This window comes from Barbatula barbatula (genome assembly GCF_947034865.1).
Source record: "Barbatula barbatula genome assembly, chromosome: 5".
NCBI lineage: Eukaryota > Metazoa > Chordata > Actinopteri > Cypriniformes > Nemacheilidae > Barbatula > Barbatula barbatula.
In genome coordinates, this window is record NC_136769.1 from 2,726,047 (window position 1) to 2,746,199 (window position 20,153).

At 42.7% G+C, this 20,153-nt stretch overlaps 1 protein-coding gene across 1 annotated transcript in view; it reads right to left on the reverse strand.

The window, feature by feature from the left end:
• Positions 1-11,400: 11,400 nt before the first annotated feature.
• The window catches only part of LOC306893683 (butyrophilin subfamily 1 member A1-like), a 52,905-nt gene continuing 44,152 nt past the window's right edge, over positions 11,401-20,153 (reverse strand). Inside the window, exon 9 of the mRNA XM_079455632.1 lies at positions 11,401-12,061. Within this exon, the coding sequence (XP_079311758.1) occupies positions 11,517-12,061 (545 nt within the window). The 3' untranslated portion in view covers positions 11,401-11,516. The remainder of the gene's footprint in view (positions 12,062-20,153) is intronic.

Here is a 20,153-nt window from a genome sequence, read left to right on the forward strand (position 1 = left end):
GAGAATAGGCGCCACTTATAAGCAGTGCTCTAGCCTGACAGGCTGCCACTCAAGGTCTCCTCGTCCCGTCCAGGGGCCAGGCATGGAGATTCCAGAGGCCTGGATTGGGTTGCCAAACCGTGCCCTTCCCCTGCGACAGAAGGTCCTTTGTCGGGTGAATTGGCCAGGGGCAGCTTTCGTCAAATCCACCAGTACTGAAGTCTGGTTGGGCCAGAATGGCGGAGTCTCACTGGGGGGAAGGCGTACTTCTGCATGTCCTGCGCCCAGCTGTGTTCTAAGGCATCCGTGCCGAGGGGACTCTCGGGCAGGGAGTACCAAAGCGGGCAATGGATGGAGTCCAGGGAGGAAAACAGGTTCACCTGCGCCTGGCCGAACAACTCCCATATGAGCCCATACGGACTGCACGGAGTAGGAGTCGCCCCAGGAGCCTCTGAAAGTTTTTCAGCGGAGCCGAGGGATTCCGTCTGATCAACCTCAGACAGTTGACAGAGTCTAGTTCCATACAGAGATAAGAGGAGCTCTGCACGGGGGAGAGCTTGCTCTTTTCCTGGTTGACCTGAAGGTCCAGACGGTCTAGGTGCCGAAGCACAAGGTTCCTGTGCATACACAACACATCTCGCGAGTGTGCCCAGATAAGACAGTTGTCCAGATAGTTGAGTATTCGCACCTTGCCTGGGGACACTGGATGATGGCTCTGTTGACTTACCTGCTTGTTGATGCTGAGCGACACAACGTCCAGTGGAGGAGACGAGAGTGCTGAGGAGGAAAACCCAGGGAAAGACTCTTTCTTTGTGAGAATGTGGGACTTGATGGAAACGCAGCAGGCAGCGTCCAATGTTGTCTTCCCGGGGGTTCTTTGTGTCAGGGCTGTTTAGAGGTCCTCTTAGCAGACTTCCTGCACGGGGGTCTGCGTCTTGGGTGGGCCATCTTTTGGGAGGCACCGCGGGGTGGCGGGGCTGCTGGGAAGCAGACTGCGCAAGAAACCATCATGACCTATGGGTGGCCGCGACCTATCTGCTTGATCGCCTCAGTCTGCTTCTGGAAAGCAGAGAACTGCGGTGCCACGTTCTCCACAGTATCATCAGACAGCCAAGCTTGCAAAAAGGGCGCATCCAGAAGGTGTATAGTGGACATCGACTGCCCAAAGCACGTGCCGTGGCCTTCGGCGCCCGGAACATGAGGTCAGTGGCAGTGCGTAGCTCGTTCATGCAAGTTGGGTCGGACTTCCCGCCATTCAGGTCCTTCAGCATGAAATGCACTGTAACAGTGCTACATTGAATCTATACACACTAGGGTGGCCATACAGTTCGGATTTTAATCCCCCTGTCCGGCGCAGCCTCAAGCCGGACACTCATTTGTCCTCCTTTTCGGAGTTGCGCTGAATCGGCCTTAAAAAACGTGCTGTAAAACGTTTATTGGGACGCAGCAGCGTCTGACGCCTTAAGATCTCCGGTCAAAAAATATTATTGGCTGAAAGAGGTGTCAAATAAATATCTGATATATAATTGGTTAAAAACGTAAACAAGCCTCTGCGAATTGAGGTGGAGTCCACGTACTGGCTACGTCACATCATAACGTTAACATGCCGAAACGTCTGACATCATTTAGTCCGAAATGGACAAAATACCACGAATTCATATCAAAAAGCAGTAGAGATGCTTTCCATGGATTTTGCACACTATGTCGCTGTGTAGTGGACGTTAGTTGTAAAGGGAAAGCCGCCATTGACCGACATGCCAGCACTGAAAAACATAAAGGTAACCGACGAGCTGCTGGTGCGTCTTCCCTTAGGTCTTAATTTCGAGTGGCAACATCACCTCAGGATGACAAAATCTCCGCTGCAGAGCTTTGTAAGTCTATCACGCAGTCAAGCATCACCAGTCATACAGGAGTGTCTTGAAGAAATACAAATACTGTGAACAAACACTTTTTTGCCTCTTCTGTTACACAGGTCTAGATCAAGACATGTTGTTGATCAAATTGTCTGGCAATGAATAGAGTAGGCTATTTCAGAATCACTGTATCATGATAGCATAGATATGATAGACAAAATTGTATTGTATTTGCGAGTACACCAGATGCAGTTATTCTTCCCTCACTAAATGCCGCAAAGTGTAACACACACACACACCACACACACACACACACACACACACACACACACACACACACACAGACACACACACACAGACACATTTCCCCTTATACACATACGGACATGTGTTGTGTTAGTGTAATGAATATATGTTTAATGTCTGTTTATTGCTTTACTTTATGTTGCTTTGTGCCCATGTGATGTGTTTGCTGTATTTATCTACCATGTCAGTTCAAACTACATTGCATACTTACGGATAGCACATTGAAATAACCACACACACATGTTTCATTCATCTATCCCCATTTATTTGAAATACAAGAAAACTGCATTCATTCACCAATTTATATTTTGCAGAACCAACCTGTTTGATATAATTTCTGGGAGTTTTATACAACACTAGCAGCCATTTTAGGTGTGACATCATCAAGGTCATAACATCCATACCTGCAAAAGTGATTTGTTAGTTGTTTATATGCATATGTGTTGTATGGTTAGTTGTATGTTAAAGTGTGTGTGTTTTTTTTAGCTTGTATTTGGTTTAATAACTTAGAATGTTTGAATGTTATTAAATATACCTGCCTCCATTTGCTCCAAGATGGTATGATCCAAGGACGGGGCCTGGAATATAAAATGGCTCCCAAACACTGATTCACGGAGGTGAAAGTAGGTTGGTGTGTTTGTTAAGATAGTTTTGAACTGGAAATTACAGAAGCTTATCAGGTCCATGGGATTTAGCTGAACAAGCCTGTAGATATTGTACAGTTTATTTTTCTTTTGTTATTGTTATTTTGTACATTGTTATTGTGTCGTTTTGCTGGATTCTTTTTCTTTGCGCCTTGGGGGAAGAGAAAACAATAAATCTCTTTCCACCTCACAAGTTTTTTGTCACTGTCCATACCCATTGCTCGGGTCATCCTGTTAACATGCACTATATCACATCTACACAAAATCAATGCTTCAAACAGAAATGAGAAATACATCATTAAATAACTGAATCTATATGAGACAATCAGACATTTATAGTATATACTCAAAGGGACATGAGTCACATCACATCAGATGTCAATGAATAAAGACGAGTCTGGAGTCTGTGAACACTAAAGATCTCTGTTAGGACACGTGTCCTGAAAACATGTCAAGACAAAAGTGTTTCTTCAGAACTTGACGGCATTTGTAACAAAACCTGTTGTTTTACATTCCTTAAACTGAAGCTAAATGTGATGTGAAATGTTATGAGAACCACCACAGAATGATTCTTATAAAATGTATTTCATTCAGTTTATGAATAAGCAAACAAGATATTTGAAATAAATAAGATAGACCCTTAGTGTTTCATTCCTCTCACCTGCCGTGCAATCCTCCTGTTATCCTTCCCTTAGTGTTTCATACCAGTCACCTGCCGTCACTCTCCCTGAGTAATCGGTCCTTGATAGTGTTTCCCTTTATGTATCCCCAGTATCTCTCTGTCCCTGGTCGGTTCATTGTTTGTTCCCACTGTAGTCTGCGCTGCATAGCCTCCCTCGTGTTGGATTACCCTTGTTTGTGGACTTATTATTCAAATTACATTGTTTTTCGTCTTGTCCCCCCTTCTGGGAAGGTTTAGTTTGCCTTCCTATTTTTGTGGATTTTTATTTATTAAGTTTATATTTACCCCTCATCTGCCTGCGCTTGGGTACCCACGTTACCTGACACTACTGCAATTTATAATATTTGTGAAACTTAATAAAATCTGCTAAATTGAGACTTTTTCCTCTATACAGAAACACAGACACCTGAGAAAACGTTTTATTGCAAAAAGCAGAATAATATAAAAACTCAACATGAAAATAGCGCCACACCGCGTCTGCATTATAAACGGCAAGAAAACTTTCGCTTAAAATCAACGAAACTCACGCCGATATGCATATATGATCTCTTCAGGCCCAGATTAAGAACACCAGTAAGTGTCATGTGTGTCCAGCAGAGTGCAGAACAGTTTCATACAAGAGACTGTCTGTGGATAATCTGTGATGTTTTCTACATTACAATAAAAACAAAGCTTTTTTCAATAACATTTTATTTAATTACATTAGAATAAACACAGATCTACACAAGACGGGTCCTTTGTGCCTTTTTCTTCTCACTAGAGTTGAGTTTATATCATATGGGAAGATTACACCTCGCAGTAGTCCTCACTTGTGACTCGCTAGTCTAGTCAGTGTCGCTCCGCTTAAGGTCGTGATACGGCTCAGCGTGATGGCGTGTAAAGACAGGTCCTCAGTCTGTCTCTCAACAGAAGGGTGAATGAATGACCGCCGCCGTCTTCCTTTTATACCCGTATGTAAGGGGCGGAGACTGGCGTGCGTGGGCCTTTCGCCAAGCCCATTGCCGTTTTAAAATTCCTCTCGGAGATGATAGGTTCCCAAGATCAAACCAGTCAATGTTGAAGTCAGACAATTCATTTAAATTTACATTGTCATTTAGCAGACGCTTTCATACAAAACGATTTACAAAAAGTTCAGGGAACAATAAGCGATATGTCATAAATCTATATAAAATATATAGATTTTATAAAAAAAAAATGTTTTTTTAGAAGTAATATTTAAAATAATTTGTTTTCTCAAATCCAATAGATATAGATTTAATCAAAGAATAGTTTTTCATCTAAGAAATATGTATTATAAATAATTTGCTTTATCCAATAAAACAAGATATACATCTAAATAAACAATTATTTATCATTAATAGAAACAATTTGTTTTAAACAAAAAATTTAATAAAACACGGTTGCATTAAGGAACATTTAGATTTGATCATTTTCATTACATCGATATTTACTAACTTATACAATACTTCCATACATTGACAGTTTTAGTCCTCAAGTTTTATATTTATAATGAAGAATCTCTCGCACACAAGATTCAGTGTCACACACACGTTCACGTCACAGGTTTGGTCTCAGCTTTGGTGGGGACATCCCCCCCCCCCTGGAATTGTTTTGTTGTAAGATACCAGCGCTTTAATGGCGATTTCCTTTTTTATTTCAGACTGTTGGCAATACAGAATATCACAATACAGAATTGAATCTACTTCATCTCATTATATTGTATCTTGACCCTGATACACCATCCTGTATACTGTCCCTAAAGAGCTAGTATAACTGTATAATCTCAAAAAATAAAAATCTGAGACTGTGTGATGCTGAACAACCAAACGTTTTATTAACATAAATTATTATGTACATTAGTATTTACACTAACAAATCATACTGTCACAAGGAAGTACTTTCAGAACTTGTGGAGAAAAACAAATCTAAATAAATAAATATAAAAACCTTTTTCTATTATAAACACTATTTACCCTCCAGTACCTCGAACAAATACTCACACTCATGTTAATACCTGGGAATGTGAATTGCTGAACAACCATACAGATAATTAACAAACAAATATAATTTACTATGTACGTTAGTAGCCTAATTATACCTCATTAATGTTGTAGTTTATACTATGGCTAGCAAGTTTAACCCTCCTACCAGATAGTGTTATTTGGATATTATCAATCAAATAATGATTCATTATGTTTTAATAACCAACAGTGTTAACTGTTTCCAACACGTTTTTCCAGCACATGTGTCTAGCAATGCAATGACAGTCCTTGGTTAATGCAATGACCAACTGTTGGTGGTTTCCCTTTTATTTCTCTGCACGTAGGGTAGGCTATACTCACAAATACATAGACAGAATGTAGATGTCATGAATTATGTGACTGTTCCTTTTTTGGCCATGTGAGGTCCTCATAGTTTCCTTGGTCACATGTTCTCATTATTGATTTGTTGGTTTCACCTGAACCTTGTTTAGCTGCCTATTTAATACCCCTGTAATTTTGAGTTCCTTGCTCAGTCTTGAGTTGACACTGGTGAAGTCATGTTGACTAAACCTGTCCGTGAGTTAGTGTCAGAGTATTTCCCCCCCTGTGTGTGATGCTGGTTACTTTTGGTTTTGTTTGTTCATCACTGGATATTTTTGACCTGCCTGTCAAGTAAAACCCTTGAACTGAACTATTGTGTCTGTCTCTGCAGTTTGGCTCTAAACACACCACCTTGTGGCACCGAGGTAATGCTCCTGCCTGCTACATGGGAGACCCGTGAGATCTCTGTCTGTTATTGTAGAGGTTTTGTACTTAAGTGTCAGTAACATTAGACTAAGTTAAAACGAGTTTATATTCATTATCAACTGATTCCGTAAGTAGTTTTGTAAAGGAGGTATTTTCAGTTTCTTCACGAGGCAGACGCGCCATGATTGTTGTACGGGAGATCGACATTTTTCCCGTTGCAGCTGTAGAGTAAGACAGTGGTGCACGTTCGGATTAAGTTTCGTGAGTTTAGTTTACATCAACATTGATGTGAAACTGTAGACGCAGCTGAAACAGAGGTTTTGGTCGATCGTGTCATCAGACAGAGAACGGTGTTGGAGACCTGTTGAGACGCTCTGCACAGGCTTCGAACCTACGTCGGTCTTAGGTGAGACGGGCGCTCTAACGAAGAGGATAAAACGTCTCTGTTGGTCGGAAAGTGAGTTTACACACTCGGTTACACAAGTTCAACGCGCATTACGATCAGTAGCAGCACTTCATGCACATTTCCCGAATTTAATTTGATTAAACATGGACTTACCTGCAAGTGATGCACAGGCATCATCTCGCAGTTTCTTCTTTCATTTCTCTGATCCTGACTCCTGCTGTCTTTTCGGGGCCATTTCCAAATAAGTTGCCTAGGCTACCGTCTGTCAAACTGCGTCAGGCGCACGCGCGATCAACCTGCACTGTCGCGCGGACCGTACATGGGCGGGTGGTGCTGTGGATGGGGTGAAATGGGATTGTTCGGCTGTTTTTTTACATATACATGTGCCTGGCTAATAATTTTTCTGTAGCCTAATGAAATAATATTAGATAAAAATGTTTTTCATTAGGCTATTTTTGGTGCCCCCTCAACACTTGGTGCCCTACGCACAGCGCGTGATTCACGTGGTGGGAGCGGTGGCGCTGGGTTCAAGTCTTCACAAGTCATCACATCAAAGTTGTCGTTGTCACAGACCGGTACAACGGTTCGGTACGCGCACACACATATTCACTGATAACGAATTGAGTTTTGAGCGAATTGAGTGTTTCAACTTTCAATTTGAACTGTGTTTGTGAAAACTGAGTCGATTGATACTTACTCAATTGAAAGTAGTTCTTTGAAGTGAATCATCTGTGTTTGACTATAAGAGTCATCAACATCCGTTGTATGTAAATGAGTTTGTGGTCTTGTACTTACATTTATTTGAGGTGTTAAAAGAGGTTTGTTGTGAAATATTTTATCATTTGAAGCTAACAAGAAGAAATCCTGAACTGTTTATTTTAATTTGACTTTTTTTGTTACCTTTTGTTATTTTTTTTATCGAAACAGACCCTTCCAGCAGAAACATAATTTACTAAGAGAAAGAAAATAAATTACTAATTGTTCAAATTTAAACATTGGACAGGTATTTTTTAACTTACCTTGGGGTAGGGGCGTCTCACTGTTAGGATTAGGTGGGTGGGGATGTGAATTTAAATGTATTCATCACTTCAGGAAGCCACCGTGTTGACATTCTCACCTGAAGCTTACACTGCCTACTCCCGTAGTATATAAGAGAATAGTGTAAGGTAAAACATATACACATAACGTGCATACTGAGGCTCAAAGCACCGGAGCGGGAATAAGATTCCTCCGCTCTTAAGTCTTCCAGTGTAGTGTTTTAATTTTCCCCTACGAGGCGAGACTTACAGTCCCGTTACAGTTTATTTACCAATAAAATAGTTTTCACAAGTGACTCGCTGCGTCTATACACGGACAGTTAACTTGAAGAGCGCCGCCTGGTGGTGACTGGACGAGGTTTGTGTTTAATGCGCATGCGCTGGCCTGTGTGTCTACCCTGCAAATTGTACATTCGTCAAAACCATAAATGTCTTAGTTGAACTGTTCTTAGAAAAAAATTATATTTAACCATGTTTAAAACTTAAATATTACTTTAAAACTAAATATAATTATTTTAAGATGAACTGAAAGACCGATTTTTAATTGAAGTATTTTTTTCAGTGCATCAGGAGAAAGTGTTGACCTGTTAAGGTTATATATATATTTACACAGTTTAGCTTCTTTTAGCGAAAGTCCTGTGAAGTGAAGCGTCTTGATCGCCTCCTGGTGGCTGCGTGCAGTATAGGTCATAAACTAACTCTCTGCTTTTAAACAAAACTAAAATCAATTTACTATTCAAATAACGTTTTGCGTGACATTATCATATTATTACATTATATATTTTAAACAAACAAGCATTAGCACTATTTCGTCATTGTGATGTGTTTTATGTGGAAAATTCCCAGCAGCAAACATTTGACTGAATTCTCTCGTCTACACCAATAAAATGGTCGACAATTTAAATTCACTACCAAATGATTTCACACTGAAAGTCTGCTGTGACATCCATGATTTTGTGGCACATGAGTTTATAAACATGACGCTCTCAATAATGATTTATTTCATGCATTTAAGACTTAAACAAGTTTAAAGAAATAAGTTTATGCTTCACTGAATGAATATATCGGGTTAAGAAGTAAATGTTGCAGACAAGTAAATCAGTATATGAGCTCATGTTTAGTTGTAAAAGGTACAAATCTACCGACCCATAAGACAGAATCTTATTGTGATCATGTTGTGTCTCTAATCTTCACTTCCAGTGTAGAAGTTACGCTTCATATAAGTATAAGTAGTAATGCATTCAAATCATATATTTAATGAATATTGTTACAGTAAAACAAGTTACATAAGATTATATCTGTCAAGCTTAACAAGAAAACAATGTTTTATGGACTTTGTTTGCCTTCAATAACTTTGAATTACATTAAACAATGACTTGAGGGGAAAGATTCATAGAGAAACATAGAAAACGATTATTTATTGAAATAGAAATAGTGAATTATGTGAGAAACTTGTGCAAAGCTTGTTTTTTATACATGTTATATTTCTGTCTATTTTAAATACAGATTGGGCCAAAAAACCTTAATCCATAAATTCATTCATAAACGCATGAACATTGTTTTTGCAATGCCAGTTTTAAGATCTTAAATAAAACAATCTTATCAAATAGTTCAGATCAGTTTTTAAAGGAGACTCAAGATGATCCATTAATGTAAAACTGATCTGTGCAACCGGTCACCATGTCTCAGTAAATTCAGATTACTAACTGCTTCATATAAATAAACACAGAACACAGATTAAAGGGACTTTTATCTTGAGCAATAATAAATTAATGTCCTGTTTGTCCAGCAGGCGGCAGAAGTGTCTCAAAAAGAGAAAACTGATTTATTTAAATGAAGAAAATGTATTTATTGTCATAAAAATAAAAATTAATTTTATTAAGAAAAGCATATTATAAATATAAACACAATATCCAAATCAATCCAATGTTATTTAGTTCAGCAGCGAGATTAACAATTTAGCAGACATCACCTGAAACTGTTTACATTTACATTTATGCATTTGGCGGACGCTTTTATCCAAAGCGACTTACATTGCATTACATTGCATTATCCTATACATGTTACATCTGCAATCCCCTGAGACGGGCACAGAGTAAGTTTAGATCCCATTAGATCAGAAAGATGCTGTAGCTCGACTGTTATATTTTCAGCTTCTTCTATAAGTTTCCTTTTCTATCTAGACAATAGATGAAATGAAGATAAAGAATTAAAGCCATTTCTTCTGCATTTACGGATATTTTTCTCAATGATCTGAGCTACACTTCAAGTATGAATTCATTAAAATAATCTGTCATTATTCTGAACCAGACGTCACTTCAGACAGATACAGTTGTTTAATAACTCACAGGCATCTGGACGCTATTTTATGGATAAAAGATGTGAAAATCTAAATGTTTAAAATAAAACAACAGCATTAGGAACATAAAACACAACAGTTAAAAACATAATATCACAAAAGATAAATAAACGACAGGCTCAGATACACAACATGAAGTGAGATTTCTGTGTTATTACTTTAATTATTTATAGTCTGACATACACGATTATAATGAATCCATTTGTATCAATAAACTGAAAAAAAGAAGTAACAAGTAAAAAAAAAATTTATGTAAAAACATGACAAATTTGTTTATCATAATGAATCAAATCTATTGTTATTTGTATTCAGAATCAGCATCACAATACAATCACAATAAAAACTTTAAACTTTGACAAATATAATCTGGAACAATAAATCTAATCTGTTTTCGGTCGATTCCCTCCTGTCAGCCGTCTCTCCAGTCGCTGGTTTTAATCAGATTGATCAGATTTGGCAAATGTCCTATTGGGAAACTCAACTGTGATGAAATATTGAGATTATAACACAAAGTCCTATGAAGTGAATCTGGAACAATAAAAGCAAATAAACTGCAGTGAGATCCGTCACAGAACTTCACAAAATAAACTCAAAACAATATGAACAGATTCAGAAACACTGAGCAGATGATGATCAGACAGAAGAAACTCAACTGAAGAAAAGCAAAACTCATCACACGAACTAAAACAATTTTATTAAAGTGAAGAATGATTCAACACAATGATGTTTTCATCAGGACTTCATCAGACTTCACAAAGCGACAATACATACACATCTGATCACTGTACTGAGATTAATCCTGTAACCATAAAAGTCTTTTAATCCTGAAGAGTTTTAATGTTTCTAAAAGCATATCAGTGTGAATCCTTAAAGGGACAGTTCACCCAAAAATGAACATTCTGTCATCGTTTACTGAACGAGTTTCTGTATAAATGTCTTTGTTGTGATGAACACAGAGAAATATATGTTTGGGTGAACTATCCCTTTAAGAAACTGCTTGATAAAATGACGAGAAAACTTTTCAGCACATTTTACACAAAGTCTGAAGACAATCAAATATAACTTTTCATTTATATTTTTGTAATATTTGTTAATCTAGTTTATAAAGTTTACTTTTATCCTCAAATGTATAGAATGAGCGACTCTGAACTTTTTCACAGAAGTGAATGTTTGGGAGAAAACATGCTGTAGATTTAATGAAGAATGAAGAAAGAGACAAAAGAGTAATGAAGAATAAACACAGTGAAGAGATGATTTATGAAGTAACAGTAAAACTGAAAGATTGACACAGATGTTTCTCACAGTGTGTTCTTAACTGTGCTCATATACTGATATAATGTTGAGTCTCACACACACATTCATCTATTGTCTCCATTTAACATGAATAAAGACAAACTGAAGTCATGAGTTTATATTCCTCGTTTAATCCTGAACCAGAATTTACAATCACAAGATCCTGTTGATCATGAACATGTTTATTATGTTCTCTGTCTGTTATTCTCTCCTCCCTTTATATTCAGATCAGATATTTATCAGATCCCATGAGAGATCACTGCAGATGATGAGTGAACCAGAGGAAAGCAGGTAAAAAACAGGATATAGTTTCTCATTGAAAGATTGATCAGTAAAAGAGTAAATTTGACACATGGACTTCACATCATAAAATGAGACTCGACTCTTCTCATAATCCACAAACACACCGATCCTCTCAGGCTTCACACTCAGAGAAAACCAATGATTGTCATGGGCATAATAACTGTTATTACACAAACCCACAGTCCAGTATCCATCCTCAGGATTCAGACCAAACCAGTCCTTCCTCTGAGCAGATTCTCTGGTCACACCCACACACCATCTATCTGCCCCCTTCACCTGCACCTCATAATAAAAACACCCTGAAGAGAATCCTTCATCTCCAACAACACAGAGACATTCATCAAACGTGTTTTGTCCTGTATCTCCATTCTTCTCTCTTTCATGTTCTTTGTCTTCATATCTCACTTGTTTTCCATCAGGAGACACAATGAGCCGAGGATGAGCTGAATCAGCATCCAGAGTCACATTCACTGTTAAAATATGAAGAATTATGTTTAACACATGAATGATGTCGTAATGATGAGAATAAGAATATTAGTTTGTGCTTTTCTAGAAACAAAACATAATCACAGTAAATGAACTGATATATAATAAAAGATCAAACTAACAGAGACGATAATCAAACTCAACATGACAAGAACAACAAGAGAAACACATTTAAGTCGACATGTTCATGTTATATTTATGTCTCATATAAAGTGTATTTCATCATTAAGTTCTCAGATTGTGAATGATTGTTCAGTGTCATTACAACTCTAGAAAGAGTCAAAGAATTACATTATTATGAGTCCAGTTGTGTTCAGATGAAGAAGAGAAGAAGACCTGTACATCTAAGATGATATCAGGATGAGTAAATGATGAGTTTCATTTCATTTCTGGGTGAAATATTCCTTTAAGACTTTAAGAGTAAATCTACAGTGTTGTTCTGGTGTGTTTTTATAGAGCGTCTAGTCACAGTTTCAGTCTTTGAGACTCTTTTGTGACTCTTTGTCTCATGTGTGAATATAATGTGACTTTACAAAAGACTCAAGAAGCATTCTGAAAACAGAACTTCACACACTATTTTTTTATGTGTATGTGGCGGCGGGGTGATGTCATCGCCTTGTGGGGGTTATAATGAACACTTATTAAAGGAAGACTGAGTAAACAACAGGAGCTGGGTCCCCCCACCCAATGCTTTTAAGTCTTTTACTACATTTTGTGGCTGTATGTTGTGCCTGTCGTGTTGCAGTGTGTATGCCTCAGATATAGTGAGGTGGGCTTCAGGACTTACATTAAACACGGGAGCCCCTTGAAGTGTGTAAGTGCAGAAAGTTAGTGTAAATGAGTGCACAACCCACTCCCCCAAATCTAACAGGACAGGTTAGACGCCCCCACTCCTTAAAATAAGTGACATTAAATGAAAACAACCCATTTACCTTATCTAACAAATTATTTAATTTAAAATAAATGAGATTTAAGTAAGGCTGAGATTTAAGGCTTTTCTGTCTTACAGATAAGGAAAAGTATTTGCAGTACAAAAATGACAAAATGTAAACAATACAATAAACAACGGAAATATCAATCTGTGTCTGTAATAATTTCACAGTCAATGTCCTTTCAAATGTACTGATGAATTGCACTTACCAAAGAAATAAACCTCTTTGAACACAGTTCAAAAATAATCAGTTCAATGAATTCAAACATCAATTCACATAAACATTGAGAATAGGGCGAGTTTCTGAGAGTTCCCCAGTTGCCAGATGTTGGTTTGCAGAGAATGGAATGTGGTCAGCAAGAGTTCAACAGGACCTGATTGGTTGCTGAGGGAAATACTGTTAGGACTCTGTCCTTCCTGTCTCGAGCTTTCAAGCTCCCTGGGCAGAGTCATGACATTGCCACGTCTTTCGGGGTCTGTTGTGTTATGTGTGGAGACATGTGGCTTTATGTGTGGTTACTTGATGCCACGTGTCTTCCTGTTATGTCTCTCAGCCCCACCCTCCTATCTCCTGTAATTTCTTAAGGGTTTCATTCCCATCGTCTGTTTTGTGTTTCACTTTCGTTAGGGTTTTATTCCCATCACCTGGGTAGTTGTTTCACCTCGTTAGGGTTTTATTCCCATCAGCTGTCACCACTCTCCCCATGTAATCACTCCTCGTTAGTGTCTCCCTTTATATAGTCTTAGTTTCCCTCTGTTCAGCGTCGGTGCATTGTCTAATGTCAGTGTTTGTGATCGCGTCATTTGATTACCTGTTGTTCCTGGTTACAGTTTGTGAACTTATTATTTTCACTTTTATAGTGGTTGTTTTTCTAGTGTTTTCTTTGTGCTTGTTTTTCCCCATTGTGGGTCTTTTATTTAATAAACGTTTTACATTTACCCTTCGTCTGCCTGCATCTGGGTTCTGTCCAAACCATTTCGTGACAAATACGACCCGGAGACGGAAGGGGTAGCACGAAGACATGAACGACGTCACATTCTGTATATATTGTGTAAAACTTCCTGGAGGGTTGTTGGCTCTTATAGAGAGGCAATCCAGCGCTGTGAAGACCTTTTAAATCTGCCGCCCACCGTATACCAAAACAAGTTTCGCATAAAGCCAGGTGAGACGGGTGCTGCTTACTATTTCAGGTGCGCGGCTGAGTGGGAACAGATGGTGGAAGAAAATAGTTTGAACAAACCTATTACACGAGACATATTTAGAGCAGCAGTTATGGCAGGTGCCCCTAATGGCGTTAAACAAGTGATGGAAAATAACCCTGACATTCCAATAGTCAGCAACGAGGTATGGGAGAGACATTTACTCCACCACACAGATAGGGCTGTAGAAAAAGCAGGCAAGGAGGAAGAAGAACTAGAGAAGGTCAAGACACAGTTGTTGAAATTGCAGTTAGAAAAGGCCAAAAATGAGGGGGGGACAAAAAAGAGTAAGCAAATGCCACAGCAATCTCATCAACCACCCCCTTACCCATATGAAGGCCCACCCTATGAAGAAGGTAATTTTGAGGGACCCTGGGAAGCACCCAAAAAGTACACACAAGCCAATGCAGCAGGGGGGAGGGGAAATAGACAAAGAAGTAATTGGAGGGGTAATACAAGGGGGAGGGGAACTTTTGGAGGAGGACAGCAACGCGGGGGAAATTGTTTCGTGTGTGGTAAAGCAGATCATTGGATGAGAGATTGTCCACAGGCACAGGGTCAAAATAACGGTCCACCTGCGGGGGGATGGGGTCCCCGAGGAGGTGGCACCGGTGGCCGTGGCAGGGGACCACAAACCCCATACAACCCAGGGCAGCACTTCCCGCTACCCTCCAACCTACAGGCGCCTATGCACCCAACATGGGGCCCGGGGGTGACGGCTGTGTTAAGACAATTACACAAAAGTGGCTTTAAGGTAAGCAAGGAAAAGCTGCAATTTCGTTAGCATGTTGTTAGACAGTGTTGAGCAAAGACAGCCTCGATGCAGCAGATTCATCGCAGGATTGGCAAAGATAGTGAAGAAAACCTCTTCTCATGGGCCACCACCTTGTTGTTTTAACCACCCACTCAATCGCATCTTTCGTTAATTCTGAGTCATTCACATTTTCCCCTTTGCGCCAGCGACGCATCGCAGCAATTTTGCTCGCTGACCATATTGTGTACACACACGATGGCATCAACATGGCTGATTTGTTAGAAGACGGTGAACCGCACGATCCTCTGGTCGACCAATTACACATGCATGTGAAGCCAGAGACCTTTTATAGGCTCGGATGATCACCACGGAGGTGGCAGTGATTAAATGCACTGGTCATTCTAAGGTGGATAGCTCTTTGAGCAGAGGCAATGATGCAGCAGGCTTGACGGCAAAGGCTGCTGCTGGTTATGTGCCCTCGCAGATGCTCTGTAGATGAGAAAGAACATCGACCGATCTATTGCCGAGGTTCACAAGAGAATACCTTTGTAAAGAGCATCAGTGCTGTACCCCTGAAGAAATCTCAGTGTGGGCACAGCACGGAGCTGTCCGCGCCTCCGATGGACTTTGGCAAGCTCCGGACGGACGTCCAGCACTTCCCGTGAGTCTGTGTTATTCTATCATGGTAGAAGCTGATGGAGTAAGCCATGTAGGAGACAAACAGATGATGAGAGCTCTTGAGCACTGGTGGCATCCTTTCTTAAGAGCTATGGTAACCGCACATGTGAGTACATGTGAGATTTGCCAGGAACATAACGTAAAACCCACGATTAAGCCAACAAGGGGTTCGTTTCCTTTGACCGGTGGTCCAGGAGATGAGATCGTGATTGACTTCACAGACATGATCACCAAGGTGCACGAGAAACGGTATGTTCTGGTGATTGTTGACTATTTCACTGGATGGCCTGAAGCTTATCCTGTCGGAAGAGAAGATAGTACGGCAGTGATAAAGTGTTTAATAAATCATTGTATACCGCATTACGGGCTCCCTCGACGTATAAGATCGGACAACAGCTGTCACTTTAAAAAACAAGCATTTGAGAGTTGTTGAACATGCACTAGGCCTCACACATGCCAGCCAAGCTAAAGTCGAACGAATGAACCTGACCCTGAAACTCAAATTTGCTAAAATCTGCGCACAGACTAAATTAAATTGGTTGTCAGCCCTGCCATTGGCCTTAATGTCAGTAAGATCATCTGTTAACAGAGTTACAGGTTTCACCCCTTTTGAATTGTTTACAGGTCGCCAGTTTCCAGCTCCTAGGACAGCACTGACCAAGGCACCTGTAAAACCATTGTCTCATACTGTGTTTTTTGATAAACTCCCTGCTCTCATTAAGACTTTTTCATGCCAGGTGAATCCAGCTCCGACTGAAGACTCCCATCCGGTGACAGCACCCTGGGTGAGGCTCAGGGCGTTCAGGAGGAAGTGGAATGAGCCCAGGTAGTCACAACCTTACAGGGTGACAGCGAGGACATCACACTGTGTTAAATTACAGGGAAAGGGTGACACTTGGTTTCATTTAACCTCATGTGTAGCTTGCGAGCCCTCGTCTAGGGATCTTGCTGAGACACGTGTGGACCTGAGTCAGGTCCAAGAGAGGGGAAGTGCGGGTGGAGAACCAGAGGCTGAAGAAGCCAAAGGTGAAAACACAACACCACCAGTCCAACAACAACTGCAAATAATTTACAAGACAGGAGACGTGTTCACAAGTCCATACACAGAACCATTGGCTCACTGTGTAAGTGCTGACTGTGCATACGGTGCAGGTATAGCCAAGCAGTTCAAACTAAAGATATGGTACTGAAAAGGTGATTGCACAGAACAGACAACCAGGTGAATGTGCAGTGACCAAAGAGAACGACGGTAGAATTATTTTCCACTTGGTAACCAAAGAAAGCTGTACTGATACACCCACTTATGCAAATTTCACCAGAAGCATAAGATGCATGAGAGATTGGTGTGTTGAGAATAAAGTGAAAGCGATATCAACACCCCGGCTGGGGTGTGGTCTGGACAAATTGAATTTTAAGCGAGTGCCACGAATTTTAAGTGAAGTGTTAACGGATGTGGAAATACGTATAACCATTTATTCTTTATAATCAATATTCATTATTGTGATTTTTCATATTTTTAGTATTCATATTTTTCATATTCATTATTGCTATTGTGATTTTTCATATTGTCATATTCATTAACGTATAACCATTTATTCCTTACAATTAAGTACATTTTGTGTGATTTTAATCATATATTTTTTCTTAATCGCAGTTCCCTTTCTGTCGGTCTCTCGACGTTGTGTCGACCGACAGATGGGGTTCGCCCTTGAGAACCTATCATCTTCTGACTATTTTGAAAAGGCCAATGAAATTGGCGAATGAAATTTGCATGCCGGGCTTCGCCCCCGGATATCCGGGTATAAAAGGAGAGCCGGCGTGCTCATTCATTCACCTTTTGTTCTTCGGAGCCTTCGCATCTGATGACATTCTTAGAATTGCCGAATTCTACGACGCGGTGCAGCGGAGATTCCCCTGGGCGTCCTGGCAGTTCCAGAGGTATTTTTCTAAAAGAGCAATTTCCTCAGCGTGGCATTGCCCGCTGATCTCTTGGGTGCAGTACACTCATCGAGGACGGGGACGGACACGGTGGTTGCCGCAGGTGTTCGGGGGTCCGACCACTGTGGCAGCCTCGTGGATTCGTCCTGCCCGCACTGCGGGCGGATGGCTATTCAGACGTTGCGTCACGGTGGCTGTGTTCTGTAAGATCCAGCCACCACCTCGTTTGCTTCCCGTTCTGTGACCGCAGCGGCTACAGCCCTGCCGTCAGCGGCGGCGAGCAGCGAGGGTGATGTGGGGATTATCGTGAGCGTTAATCCGTCAGCCGGCCGTCTCGCGGACCGCTCGCGCCCCGTCTCGCTTGTTTAGCAGTTCCCCAAGGATGGTCCTAAGCCATCTTATTCCTCAGCCACGCGCGTGGAGATGAGGTGTTTCTTGCAACATCGGAGCGCGACCTGCTGGCATCAGACTCTGGCGATTCCCTGAAGCTCCCTCCCTCGGGAGGTTGAGCACAGGTGAGAGCAGTCGTCAAGATGTCAGCCATGCTCGCTCGGACCGCCGTGAGTGTCAGATTGCGGTGCACCGCAGCCCTGGCGCTCGCGGTTGGGTACTTCGCACATTGGGTCCGGGCGCGACTCCAAGCCGTGCCCGGCTCAAGTGCCGAGTTTTACCGAGCTGCATAAGGAGTTCAGTAAGACCTGGAGCGACCCCTTCGGCGCGCTTCCGTCTAGCTGACTCTATCGCCCTCGCTTCCCTCGGGGCGGGGAGGCAGCTAGGGACTATGTCAATGCACCCTGGGTGGAGCATGCAGTCGCGGGTATCCGCAGACGGCGGCCACCTGGAGAGCTTGACTTAGACTCACCGTCCAGGGCATGTAAGGTCTCGACATCTCTGGTGTTGAGGCTGGCAGTGCCGTGGGCCAAGCTGCCACCACTCTTACGCCGTGGCCATCCTGCAGGCCAGGGCGCTAAAGAGAGCCCCACGGGGTAAGACCGACACAAGTAGTGCCGCCGCCGACTGGCCCTCCGGGGACCACGGTGGCAGCACAGGCTGGGTCGGACATGTCCACATCAGTGGCCCGGAAAGACGCCTCGGACTCAATCTTGCTCAGGTGGGCGATGTCGAGAAAGGCCACTTTCCCGACTCCCCTCTCGCAAGGTCGGCTCAGCAGCCCCGGCCTTCTCCAGCGTCGACTCCGGTTCTGGTGCCCCCACAGGTGGCCCCCCCGGAGGAAGACGTCGAGAGAAGGACCACCTTGAGAGATTGAACCATCGGGCCCGCCGAGCCTTGGTCGCTGGACGGTCGGACTGGGGCGGTCGCTGCTGCGTCCCAACACCTTCTGGACCCCTCCGGGGGCCTAGTGCCCGCCTTCTCACAAGGAGAGGTCTCTCTCTGGGTCCCACTTGCAGCCGCTCTCACCCTCTGAAAGATGGTGTTCGGCAACTCGACGTTGCGTCGTGGCGGCACGAATTGGCGAGTATAAAGCAGCCCTCAGCACTCTCGATTCGACGGTGCGTCAAGCTGCACCATCGCCTGGCAGGTGATTTAGCGGAGCTATTCCCCCCGGGTGGGACCAGCACTGCTAGTCATTGAACCAACCCCCGCGGGTTGATGAAGCAGATCGGAGCCCCCCTGTGAGGTCCCTGGGTGCTTGGTTAGCATTTCAAACCATCACGGTGGCTGGGAGTGTGGTCCGTCTCAGCATTCGATCCAGTTCGCCAGACCTCCGCCGGACTTCGGGCATCCTCTTACCTCAGCAGAGGCAGGGATGTTCCCATGTTCCAGGCCAGGGCTGCCACCCCTCTGGCGAAGGCGATCGAACCGTCCCCTCGGCCGAGATGTCCAGTGGCTTCTACAGCCGCACTTCATCATCCCCAAAACCAGGGGTCGCTTCGAGCCGAACCCTTTTTTCGGGCCCTGCGGGGAGCCCCCTTCCTCGTTCTGCAAGGGTGGTTGGCTCTCCTGCTGGGGCTCGAGTCCATCCAGAGGGTGAGGAACATGCAAGCATTCAGTGTCCACCGATTGCAAAAATTCAGGCCTGGTGACTCTCACGTGACCCTGAGACCCCGGCCGACTTACGTGCCCAAATTTCCGCCGCCCCTCTTTGGGAACTAGGTGGTGAACTTGCAGGCGCTCCCACACCGGGAGAAAGACCCAACCTGTACGTGGGGTGTCCAGTAAGCGCATTGCGCCTCTACTCAAACCACACGGAGGGCTTCAAGGCCCTGAGCAGCTCTTGTCTGTTATGGAGGTCAGCAACGGGAGTGCTGTCTCCGAGGAGAGTTGTCGCGCTGGATCGCACACGCCGTCACTACGGCGTGGCGATCCTAGCCCGTGCCCATTTGAGTGACGGTACACTCCGCTCGGGTGTGGCCTCCTCGTGGGCATCGGCTCAGTGCGCCTCTCTGGCAGACATATGTAGAGTTGCGGGTTGGGCTACGCTATACCTCGCAGAGGCTTGCAACCTCCGTGGGGAACCGGCAGCTCGAGTCTTGCCAACAGGTGAGACCAGCGGTCGTAGAGCGTACGCCTGTGTATAGAGCCATTCCCCTTCTTAGGTGGATCAGTGCGCTAT